This window comes from Notechis scutatus, chromosome 1 (assembly GCF_049901735.1).
Source record: "Notechis scutatus isolate UNSWTSFEM ecotype Mainland chromosome 1, rNotScu1.2, whole genome shotgun sequence".
Classification (NCBI taxonomy): domain Eukaryota; kingdom Metazoa; phylum Chordata; class Lepidosauria; order Squamata; family Elapidae; genus Notechis; species Notechis scutatus.
The window spans coordinates 172,586,673-172,599,631 of record NC_142009.1 but is presented as its reverse complement, the minus strand read 5'-3'; the positions used below and the strand labels follow the sequence as shown (position 1 = coordinate 172,599,631).

The window sequence follows — 12,959 nt, the reverse complement described above, 5'->3', positions numbered from 1 at the left end:
ACAAATAATAGGTTAATTACACATAAAGACTGCTTTAGATTTTGATCAAAACTGTTACTAAAAAAACATAATGCACTGGCAATTCTTCAACAATTATGTAGCAAAGGAAAGAACAAAAAATATAGCATGCCATCTTTCCCATCTCTCCAGACAAGGAAGCCCAGATTTTTTAAAAAAGAGATGCATTATTCTTTGCTAAGAGAGTCCAAAATGACCAATACCAATTTTCTCCCCAATCCCCACCCCAAATATCACCTTGGCCTCAAAATTAACTGTGACTACATCTCATTAAAAACAATGGAACATATATTAAGTTACATTGCTAATAAACTGCTCCCATAATTTGTAGTGGGTTGCGGTTATGACTAACATTTCCACCCAAGCCCTGATAGAAAGAGAAATAATCAATTGACACAAGAATGTTTCTCATTGGAAGTGTGCTTCCACCATGTTTATTGAATTGCATGAACAGTTAATTAAGAAATTAAGATCCACTCATATTGGATCTTAATTTAGAGCAAGGTTTCATCTTTAAGTTTCTCTCTGCTATAACTCATACTTGAGTTGTATTTCATTTAAAAATATATTTTTAAAAACTCCTATATCCAAATGCAGTGCCTTTCCACAATGTGACTGCTTACACTTGGTTTTTATGGCTGAGGACTTCTAGGTCAAAATATATGATTTCTTGCTGCTCTGGTCAATGGGAAGCAGGGGTGGGTTTCTACCGGTTCTGTCCACCTCTGTAGAACCGGTAGCTCTGAAGAGCAGCAGACATAGAACCGGTTCTATGTCTGCTGATGTTTTTGCCCACCCGGGTTCTTACCTGACCTTTATTTCCTGATTTTTTCAACTTCAGCTGCTGTGCGAAGCACAGCTGCAGTTAAAAAAGCAGGAAAAAAGGGCTTTTTCAAAGGCTGCTTCTCTGCATGCAGCGTGCTGATGACGATTTACAGGCGCGTGCCAGCAGCGTGCAAGGAAGCACATCGTAAATCACCGAACCTCGTAAATCACCGAACTGGTAGTTAACCCTGTCAGATCCCACCCCTGATGGGAAGTGAGGGAAATTAATCACTGCTCACAAGGTCCAGTTTTCCCATTAATCCTACAGATTTGTTTATAGGATCCAAGGAAATTTTTAGGAAAGGAGGGAAATACTTTGAGCCAAGAATGCTCAATGATGATTGATGTTTCAAAGGAAGCATTGGAAGTGGTCAGTTGTGCAAAAGTGTTCTTTTCCCGCAACAATTTCACTCCTCTCCTTTGTTCCTCCTGGATATGGTTATCCATGCTTCTTCCTTGGGTGAGGTAACCAGCTCATACTTAGTGTCAATGACTTGACCTTCTACAGGCTGCAGGTGGAGTTTCCTCACAATCACGCTCAGAAGAACCATAGCAACTGTACAGGCAAACCTAGCCATGAAAAAAAGATCAGGCAAATAATTGGAACTCATAGTTAAAGAAACAGAAAGATACCCATGGAAGGAACTCACTTCTTGCTACCGTAGGCATCTGAATCCTTCCCAAAAAATCTCTGATAGATTAGCCACCCTTCAGACAGTGTGGAATGAGAGGCTAAAGAAGGAGGGATGGGTGTTTTAGACTCATTTGGGAGATTTTCCTCCTGCCACAACTTCTTGATGTTTTTCTAGAAGCTCTTTAATATTCCTTCCAACCCTATTATTCTATCTTCTATCTTCTAAGAACATCAAGAGGCTTTTTACAGATCTCAGAGAGCTACAAGAAGAAGAGAGTATTGATTTTCCTCCCCTCTATATAGAGCATATCCCTCCCCCTCCTTTAAAAAAATATTATTACTTTTCTCTCACCTCAGTTCAGGGCATTCCTGACTTCCTGAAAAACCCAGGAGAGAGAAGTTTTTTATAGCAGCTTCATCACTGAATCTGTCTGGATCAAATCTATCAAAAAGAAAAGAAAAAGATCAAAAGCCACCCACTCCTTGAAATGAGCTACAAGAAATGTGAATTGGTAATTAGGAAGCTCTTCAGCAGAGAATACCCAAGGCCGCCTGCATCCACCCAATGTACATTTTCTGATTTGGCACAATTTGGTGAGAGACAGAGCTGCTATCTCTTTCTCCTTTCTTCCCTTCTTTCTCTGCTGCTTGCACCAGGCCACCTCCATTTTTTAAATCCAGCTGGCCTGCAAGCAAATGTGTGCTCAGCAGCAGATGATTCATTAGAAAGAAAAGCATGTTTCACAGTCACAGTTGGGAAGGAGGGGAAAACAAGCAATTATCCAGCCTCACCTAAAACTAACAGTAGGGTTTTCATAATTAAAGGATGGACAAAAGCAATCAAAAGGATGCCTGGTTATTTACTTTCACACAACTCCACCCCACCCCCACCACAATATTTATTAAAATCTGTAGTGTAGCACATGTGTGTTTTTCATTAACTTGATATTTCATTGGGCAATAAATTTTCTATTCTTCAACCCTTCAGCTGTCTGTTGGCTGTACCTCATCATGTTCCCTTAAAAGGCCAACCATATTCTGCAGGGAAATAGCAAAGTCTGGAAAAGCTGTTTTGTTTGATGTATACCTTAATTTGTTTTAATTAGTAGAGTTTAAAGAGTTAGATTGTAAATGGTGATGCCTGGCTGATGTTCATATAGCTTTTTTTTTGGGGGGGGGGGGGCAATCAGACCTTTCTGAACTCATCTCCTAACCCAAACAAAATATCTTTGATGTGGAATGAAGAATGCATTTGTACAAGCAGTGATCAAGAAGTAATGTTATGCCCAGAGAGATATACATGACAAGAAACAACTTCCCTGAAGTCAGAGGAAATTCTGTACTTTACACCAGTGGTCCCCAACCTTTTTGTACCAGGGACCAGTTTCAAGCACAAACACTTTTTCAAGGACCGGGGAATCCGAGTTTGGTGGTTTGCTTGCAGACGTTTCATTACCTGACTAGGTAACATCTGATGTTGTTACCTAGTCGGGTAATAAAACGTCTGCCAGCAAACCACCTCGGCCCTGCCTCCCTCAGCCCCATCCCTCAGGTGTCTCCCTCCCTCCCTCCCTCCCTCAGGTGTCTGCCTCGTTCCTCTCTCAGTCGCTCTCTCGCTGCTCCACCAGCCCAGGAAGAAACTGCTTCAAAGAAACCGGGGTGGTGGTGGTGGTGGTGGCTTTTCCTGTCGCCGCAGCTCCTCCGAAGCGCCTGTTCACCCCCACCCCCACCCCGCCCACCCGCGGTTCAATCCACAGTACTCCGTTCTGCCTGCCTGCCTGCCTTCTTCGTTTCGGAGCAGCTTCAGCTGATAAAAAGAGGTGAATAGTTATTATTCTCAGCCGAAGCTGCTCCCAAACAACCAAACAGGCAGGCAGGCAGAACGGGGCACTGAATTGAACCGCGCCGGCGGGTGGGGGTGAACGGGCGCTCGGAGGCGCTGCGGCGACAGGAAAAGCCACCCCCGGCTTCTTTGAAGCAGTTTCTTCCTGGGCTGGTGGAGCAGCGAGAGAGTGACTGAGAGAGGAACGAGGCGGGAGGAAACCAAAGCCGCTGAGCCAGAGAGCAGGACAGGCTTCGGTTGCTTCCTCCCTCCCCTTCTCTCATTTGTGTCCTTGATCCCCGATCCCAGCAGCATTCACCGAAGGCGAAGAAAGCCGCCATTTTTTTAATTTTTTTTTTCTTTGCGGCCCGGTACAGAGTGCTCCACGGACCGGTACCGGTCCTCTGCCCGGTGGTTGAGGACCCCTGCTTTACACCCACCTGTAAAGAGTGTGAGAAATGCTGCAGTACCCAGCATTAGCTGCAAAGCCTAAATCCAAGATTCCTTGCAGAGGATAAACCCAGGGTACTTAGTCCAGTAGTTGCAAGCATCATATTAAAAACAAAGTAATTGATTTTTAAAGGAACTCTAACATTTGACACTCAGCATTCTCCAAGGAGGCTCGGCCTCTCTACCTTTTCATTCCAGAGAAAATGATGCTGGGACTATTTATTTTCCTTGAACTAATATTTGCCATTGAAAGATGTTATAAATGAATTCTGTTACTGGAAATGACAGCAACTTTTCGGAGGTGGCTCTTCTGCTTCCCCCCAAAGTAATGGTTCAGTTTCCAGAGCCAGATTATTTTTTTATTTTTTTAAGCTGTTTGGTTAATTTTATTTCAATCAATTCTATCATATTATCCCCTTGGATTCAAAATCAATGTCTTCATTTAAGCTCCCCGGTCCTGCCTCTACTTGACTGAATGAAATTAAACGTTGCCATTTGGAGGCATTACAGTGTTTTCTTCTATTCAAATTTTTAACAGAAGAATACATTTTGAATAGAATAAATAAATTTGGAATTCAAATTTTGAGGGCAAAATTGTTCTTCTGTGGCCATATCTGGAAATAATGATGTAAAGCTTTTGACTGGTTCACTCCATCCTTTAAATTGCAATGTCAATATTTTTTAAAATTGACAAATGCACCTCTTAAAATCTTTTGCTGAGAAAATAATGCATTTGGATAATTCTACTTTTTTATCTGCTGGGTTTTTTCTTTACATGCATTTTGTTGCTGTTTTCAAATATGAAATTCTACACCTACATTTTACATGGAGTAGCCCAGAAACCATGTGTCATGATATAGTTCTATTCTTGGTACTATTCATATAGTACCAAGAGACAGAATTTAGCAGGGAAAAATGAATTTACATTAAGAAACATTATTATCTAAGTTTTCTATGTTCCATACTTGTAGGGCAATGGCCAAACTGAGTTGTCCTGCAAGACCACACCAAGTGCATATAAGACAAGAGTCTGTAAGAGAATATAAAAAGCATATTAGCCCACTGACATGCACAATATTATCACATTACATGCACAAACTAGTAGTCTATTATGTGCATAAATAGCTGTATAAATACATGACAGAGATATATTTTCTTTGCTTTAACTTCAATTTAGATCCTTAATGCAAAACTAATCCAATCTGGAAGAAAAGAAGAGATCAGGGACAGAAAAAGGTGACAGCAGCCAAGTACCACAGAACCTCTAAGAGAAATTTGCTTTACGAAAAGCAGTATCACAATGACAGCATTTCAAGACAAGATGGACCATAATAATTCCAAATGAGTATGTGTGTAATCATCTATAGCAATTGCTGCATTTTACAAGAGGAAAAAGACAGTGACAGAAGTGATTGAAACCAAATGTTTTTTTCCAGCTCTTTGCTTGAAATCAGCTCCTTTCACTACTTTTCTCAAAGTCTGATGCTTTATAATCTCACCTAAAGAAATTAAGTCATAATCTGATTTATAAGGATGGTGAAGATATTCTGGAACTGATGTCCAAGTAAATATGGCAATAAACGGATCAATTACAGTGGTTATATTTTTGTTGGAAATGGCACAAGCAAGGATGGACTATTTATATTTTATTGATCAAAACTCCTACTAATTTGGAACAAAAGATATAACAGCAATATTCATGTACTATATCTCTCCCTCTTATTTGTTAACAGGGATGGAAAACTTCAGGATGAATGTGGCTCTTTCAGGGACCATTTTATGGTCCCAAGAGCGACTTGGTCACCACTGCCAATTTTTCCTTTTCTTACATTAAGAAAGTGATTACAGCAAGCCTCAGTAAGATTTCATGCATTTATTCTGTTCCCCAAGCATCTCTCCCAAGTACTTTATGAACAGCTAAAACATCCATCTCCCCTCATTCTAATGATACAACTGCATTACTATAACTCAGCACAGAGCACTATACATTTTATTATTAATAGCTTTCTTACTAAATTGGTCAGTTTAACAGCTATGAATAAATCCTTCATCTTCACGTATAACCAAATCTATTCATTTGTATCCTGCCTTTATTGTGTTTGAAAATAATACAAGGCAGTGAACATATCCAGCATGCCTTCCTCTTCCTGTTTGCCCATAACAACAACCCTGTAAGGTGGGTTGGGCTGAGAGAGAGTAACTGGTCCAAGGCCACCCAGGTGGATTTCATGGCTAAAGCAGGATTAAAACTCACAGTGTCCAGCTTTCAAGCCTGATGCCTTAACCACTAGATTGAACTGGTTCTCATGATCATGATCCAGTTATTCTCAATTAAGAATGTTATTGGTATTCTATTTAGAGGAAAAGGAAAACTTTGCTTAATTGAATCTTTCCTGGCTAAATTAGGTTTATAAACACAGAGACCATACAAAGCACCTGAATGACTTAACAAAACACTCAATCATATAATGGTTTATTAAACCAAAAATACATTTGAATTCAGTTGAATATAGACCCATTTTGGTTGTTTAATTATTGGGTTTAGTTGCCATTTTATATATTGGGTAGGTTTTTTTTAATATTACATGGTTATTTGGGTGTTTAGTGTTTGGTGTTTGTTTGGATTTTTTTGCTATACACCAGGGGTCTCCAACCTTAGCAACTTTAAGTCTTGTGGACCTCAACTCCCAGAATTCCTCAGCCAGCAAGCTGGCTGAGGAATTCTGAAAGTTGAGGTCCACAAGTCTTAAAGTTGCTAAGGTTGGAGACCCCTGATCTAGAGTCACATTGCTTGAGATGGGAAGTATTATCAATGTTTTTTGAATCAGCGCACTGAAAAAAAGAATTCAGAGTTCTGGTTTACATGGCCACTAATGTGCCTCTCTTTAAAAACAAAGTAACATTCTGTCTTTGTATATTTTCTCTTTCTTGGAAGCCTCCCAATTAAAATGGTAATTTCACTGAAATTGAAGATCAAAGCACCAGCTTCCAATCCTACCTCCTTGGGAATCAGATGCTGATCAACTCTGCCTTCCAGCTCCTGAAGTCGGGCAGCAATTGGGGTTAGTTTTGCTGTCCTCACTGTCTCATTCAAAACCTGCCGGCAATACCTGCAAGCACAACATTTCCAAGGTTTTCATTTGATTAAAAAAGAAAAAAAAAAGAATCCTAAAACACACACATTCCTATAACTTCCAGAGACCGCATTCAAACAAGAATCAGATTAATGAACATTAACCCAGTCATGGCACAACTTGTGTTATAATAATCAGTTCTTGGATGAATTACATGCCACTTGGCTGGAGTTATCCATTTAATATTCCCAATTTTATTCTGTTTCTTGAAGCTCAAATGGTTACTTGTTGGTTGAAGCACTTCTTCCCCATCCCTAGCAAATTCTCTTCCATCTCTGTTCTAAATCAAAGTACAGTGCCACTCATGGATCACTTAGATCTCAGCACCCTTTTAAATACTTTTAACTACATAATTAGGGGAAGGGGGGAAATAGCTCAGAAAATTCCAGTCTTTCACAAATGTGGCTTGGTGTCACCCATTTTGCATCACTGCTCTGCCTATTGTTGCTCTCAAACACCCCATTAAGTATTGCCCCATTCACTAGATACAGGATATAAGATACAGGTAGTCCTCGATTTACAACAATTCATTTAGTGACTGTTCAAAGTTACAATGGCACTGAAAAAAGTGACTTATGACAAGCTTTTCATAGTTAAAACCTTTGCATCATCCCCATGATCATATGATCAAAATTCATATGCTTAGTAACTGGTTCATACTTATGACTATTGCTGTATCCCAAGGTCATATGCACCTTTTGCAACTTTCTGACAAGCAAAGTCAATGGAGAAGCCAAATTCACTTAACAGCCAGGCTAGTAATTTATCAACTGCAGTGATTCACTTAATTGTGGCAAGAAAGGTCATAAAATGGAGCAAAACTATCTTAATAAATATCTCACTTAATAACAGAAATTTTGAGCTCAATTGTGGTCATAAACTGAGGATTACCCATGTACTGGAATGGGTCAGCTAATTCACATGGCAAACTCTGTCTTAAATTAAGCATATTAGCAATATACTACAATACTAGGGTTCAAATTGATTTTGAAAAGTGATAAATTGATAGGGCAAGAAGAAGGATCCTCTTCTCACATCTTGTTAAGAGATCAGGAGCATGATATTTGCTGACACTAAAAAAATGAGTATAAAAAGACCCACACCTAAGTTGTTCAATTTTCACATGTGTAACAGGGCTCTTTCCAAGAACCTGATCCAACTCCTTGTAAAGCTTTTGCTGAACTTCTTTTGAGGTAGTTAACAAATAGACCACCCACGTACACACTAAAGAAAGGGAAAAAAAGAGAAGCATCAGAGAATAAAAGTCTTTATACAATTCACAGTTCATGTACTGAAATTAGGAAAAAGCAACCCCCACTGAGTAACTCAATAGAAAACTCAGGCCAGATGAAGCAGTATGTAGAAAGAAGTATTAGGTGGCCTGTGAGAAAATGAACAAACATAGGTGATTAAACTATTTAAAGGCTGAGTAGACTTTTGACGTAATCTACAGTTTAACAATCAGAGAACCTTTTGTGAAGTGTACAATTTGTACCATAGTTATTATTTTAGTCATCATTATCTTTGCTCTCTAAAATATCCCCACATAAAGAGGCTTGAAAGACAATGGCTTGACTAAAACTAGTCAGTGAGTTTAGAGTTAAGACCTATAATTCATAATTTCAGATATATCCAAGCATGCAAACATCTATTCATCCATCCTCCATCCTTTTATCTCCCACATCATTCAGTCATTCCAAACTCTTTTATATCACAAACGGCTCACAAACTGCTCACCCCCACCAAAATGTTCCATGTGCTGGCAACACCACATTTGGCACCACTTAATAGGCTCTATTTCACTTAATATTTCTTAATTAAAAGCAAAAGTTTCACTGGAAAGTGTCAGCCTGTGGCATAAGCTTTGTGTCAATTCTGAATTTAGTTTGGTGGTGGAATCGTATGAATTCAATTTGACATATTTGAGAAATGGAGCGGGGGAGAACTGAGGCGGATGAAGCTCCAGCCAAAACAACATAGCTGGGTGAAGAGTCAGCTGCATTCCAAACTGCTGCTTGGCCAGAGAAAGTTGCCAGGAAATTATTTTATATCCTGGTTGGACAATGTGAGTTATTGTTTTGGAAAAATGAGAACCTTCTAATTATAGTGATGTGGAAGCCTGGTAAATCTTCAGTACTGGCTTCCACCAGTTCGTGCCAAGATGTGTAATTAGAATAAAATAGTTATTCGAGGAATTAGAATGCCTCTGAGTTTGTTTTGTGGTGATTGCATTACTTGGAATCTGACACTAAGCCAGTACTCTAAAACCATTGCTCCAATGGGGCTACATTCTGGGGTCCTGAGCCCCAGCTGCTCCCTGGATACTCCAGTGGGACAGAAGACTCAGGGAAGATTAATTAATGGAGGGGAGGAAGTAGAATCAGTGGGGATGACAGTGGACCCCTGAGCGAGCATCGGGGTCCCATTGGCACTCGATGGCAGATCGGAGTGGCGGTGGAGACTGACCAACTGAGAGACGGGTTACTCAATGGTCTGAGGCTAGTCGAAAGAATTCCCAGCTGAGATGAGGAAGATAGCTAGCTGGCTGAATCGTCCCGGGAATTGGCAGGAACCTTGGTGGGCCTGCGGCAGGAGGAACCGAGGGACGTCACCCACCAAGGAAGAAGCACTCTGGGTGAGCCTGGATTACCCAAATCCACCCTTCCCACAGCCTATGATAGCTACATGAGGTGTTTCCTGAACTACCTTGGCAGGATGGAGCATGACAGTCAAAGCCCAAAGCCGAACCCAACATGGTAGGGGGAGGTAGCTGCTTTCCTGACCGTCAACAGCCCTAGTCGTCAGGGCTAGGACAGATCGGTGGGAGCTATGACCTGGGGCTGGCTGGGGATATGCCCCTGGATCCTTGTCCCCTGCTCGCTGTAGCCACCAGAGAAATTATACTCTTAACCGGTACCGGACATTTTGCAGCTGATCGAAGCCGTCCCCGTGGGCCCAAGCAGGCTGGTGGATTCCCCATTGGCCAGAAGAAGCACCCACCCAGCTAGTGGGTGGTCCCGGAGCCAATTACCAACATCCAGGGCAGCCGATGATGACCAAGGCGAGGCCCAGGGAGGAAGAGACGGTGCCTGATGGCGAGGGCAGAGTTCTAGCTCAATTGGAAGACTTTCCCACAGAATAGCTGACCGCCTGACCGCGGAGCCAAGCCCAGCTTCTGAAGTGACGCAGAGCCCCGGTCGGACCCAAGGGAGTTTCTGGAGCCCTCAGCAACCAGTCCCTGGGTGAGTTGGGTCCTGAGGGTAAGAGGACTGTCCCAATATTTACATGCTCGGTGCAGAAGTGACTAGGGCCCCTGCCTAAGATGCAGCCATTAGGGTGGAAGTATCTCACTGCGCCCGACAGGGAAGCCTTGGGGGAGATTCCTTGCCAGTCAGCTGAAGAGCTGGCGGAACTGCGAGGAACCTACCCACAGTCAAAAGATAAGTCTGAAGAATTGTAAGAATCCCTCTCCCCTCCAACCAAGGAAGCCACGAGACGGCTGGGGCCTACTGCCAATGGCCCCACACCAGAACGGGTACTTGTGGTCCGACGAGGGGAAAAGAGACCCTGCCTGGGAGATGAAAAAGGGGAGGATTTGCCCTGCAAGCTGTAGAAGTACCTGCCTCCTCCCTCCTGAGGAAGACAAAACCTTACTGACCTACGACAGTGATGATGATGGTCCTATAGTGAGTCCATTCCCCCTTTCACTGTGCCAATACTGGGGGTCAGGGGGAAGTAAAAGCAATTATTGACATGGGTTGTACCTGTTGCCTGATCAGCCTGGCCACTGTCCTAAAACTGGGCATCCGAACAAAGATGACCTAACCCGTAAGTTTTGGATGGGTCACTAATTGGGGACCTCCCAGTATCACTTCTTACAGAAGCTGTGAAGATGGAGATGGGTCAGCACAGAGACAGACTCCACTTCATCATGGCACCAAAGATGAAAGTGCTGGTCATCCTGGGGTTGGCATGGTTGGACAAGTGGACCCCGCCTATCACATGGCAGGGTGGTTACCACACGCTCAAGATAGCAGTGGGGCCTAACCCCCTCATCTGAACATTGGGGGGGGGGGGTCCTACCCAACCCCAGTCCAACAAAGCCAAGAACGAGAGCACCACAATGGCATCGCAACCGGTCCCAGGTGACCGACAAATCCCTAGGGAATATCGGGACTTAGCAGAGGTGTTCAGTGAGGACAAAGCCAGTGTGTTGCCACCCCATCACCCCACTGACTGCACCATCAAATTTGTGCCAGGAGCTAACTTACCCAAACCAAAGATGTACTCCATGACCCCTAAGGATGAAAGAGTTTAGAAAGTACATCAATGAGAACCTGGCTCACAGATTCATCCAACATGCAAAATCCAAAGTAGCCATCCCAGTCCTCTTCAAAGAGAAGGACAGGTCGATGAGGCTATACATGGATTTTAGGGGGATCAACACCGTATGTGTGCCCTCTCCTGCTCATGAAGGACACGTTGGCCCACCTGGCCAAGGGGAAGGTGTTCACTAAACTGGATTTATGAGAGGCATACTACAGAGTGCGAATTAAAGAAGGTGACAAGTGGAAAACAGCCTCGGTAGCTTCCAGTTCAGAGTAATGTCTTTTGGGTTGCAAGGGCTCCTGCTGTCTTCATGCAACTCATAAATGAGGTGCTGCATGAGCACCTATACGAAGAGGTCCTCTTTTACCTGAATGACATTCTCATTTTCTCCAAGACCTTGGAAGAACATGTGAAGTTAGTGCGCCAAGTGTTAAAGAAACTACTAGCAGCCAAGCTGTATGCAAAACTGTCAAAATGCAAGTTTCAAAAAGACTAGACTACCTGGACTACCGAGTGTCTAGTGAGGGGATAGAGATGGATCCAGAGAAAGTAAAGGCAGTTCTGGACTGGCAAGCTCCACGCACCCATCGGCATTTGCAGAGTTTCCTGGGATTTTCAAACTTCTATTGACAGTTCATCCCAAATTTTGCCGAGATTGCCAAGCCAAGCTATTGAAAACGGGGAAAGGCCTGCAACAGCCACGACCAACTCAACCCTTAAGTTGGACTTTAGAATGCCAGAAGGCTTTTGAACAGTTGAAAAGACTATTTGCTAAGCCTATCCTCAAGCACCCAGACTTGGAGCAGCCCTTTGTGATCCAAGCTGATGCCAGTGATGTGGCTGTCACAGCAGTCCTTTTCCAGAAGAACGCAGAGGGTAACTTGCATCCTTGCGCATACACTTCCAAAAAACTGACGGAGACTGAGTGGAGATGGGCCGTATGGGAAAAGGAAGCATATGCAGTCCGATGGGCCCTACTGACCTGGAGACACTTCCTGGAGGGCAATGCAGTGCCTTTTGAAATATGGACTGATCACAAAAACTTTGAGGCACTGAAGACTCCACATAAACTCTCTCCAAAGCAGGTACGTTAGGTGCAGTATTTTAAATGTTTCAACTTTGAACTAAAGTAAATCCCAGAGGGAAAAAAACATTTTAGCTGATGCCCTATCATGCAAACTGCAATACCACCCCACGAGGGAAGAAGTGATCCATCCAATAATTTCCCCTTCCCAGCCAGCATCATGTTAACCCGAGGCCAGGCAGCCCTTAGAAGGACCTTGGATGTGGGGGGATAACCCAAAGGCTAAAAGATAAGCTGCTAACTGTCCAGTTGTTACAAGGACAATCCGGGGATACTAACCCTGAAGGATGGTCTAGGCTGGAAGGGATCAAAATTATATATGCCTAGCAGTTTGTGACTCCAGGTTCTTAAGCAAAGCCACGATTCTAAGCAAGTGGGGCATTTTGGCTACGTAAAAACCCTGCACCTGACTTGAAGACAATTTTGGTGGCCAAAAATGAAAAAAGGCGTGGAGGACTATGTAAAAAGCTGTGCTACTTGTGCAATGATGAAAACGAGGCCAGGAAAGCCTCCTGGTTTGCTCTATTAAGTGGCAGATCCATCGCGACCCTGGGAAGAAATAGCTATGGACTTCATTGTTGAGCTCCCTCAGAGGGGTGGAAACACTGTCCTTTGGACCATAGTGGGCTTGTTCTCCAAATAGGCCCTTTGCAGCCTGCCTAG

At 42.9% G+C, this 12,959-nt stretch overlaps 1 protein-coding gene across 1 annotated transcript in view; it reads right to left on the bottom strand.

Annotated features, from left to right (window-relative positions):
- Positions 1 to 420: 420 nt before the first annotated feature.
- CYP20A1 (cytochrome P450 family 20 subfamily A member 1) overlaps positions 421 to 12,959 on the bottom strand; it is a 71,974-nt gene continuing 59,435 nt past the window's right edge. Inside the window, exons 9-13 of the mRNA XM_087950147.1 lie at positions 7,987 to 8,107; positions 6,748 to 6,859; positions 4,715 to 4,779; positions 1,830 to 1,919; positions 421 to 1,413 (exon numbers count right to left, since the gene is read on the bottom strand). Of these exons, the coding sequence (XP_087806273.1) occupies positions 1,251 to 1,413; positions 1,830 to 1,919; positions 4,715 to 4,779; positions 6,748 to 6,859; positions 7,987 to 8,107 (551 nt within the window). The 3' untranslated portion in view covers positions 421 to 1,250. The remainder of the gene's footprint in view (positions 1,414 to 1,829; positions 1,920 to 4,714; positions 4,780 to 6,747; positions 6,860 to 7,986; positions 8,108 to 12,959) is intronic.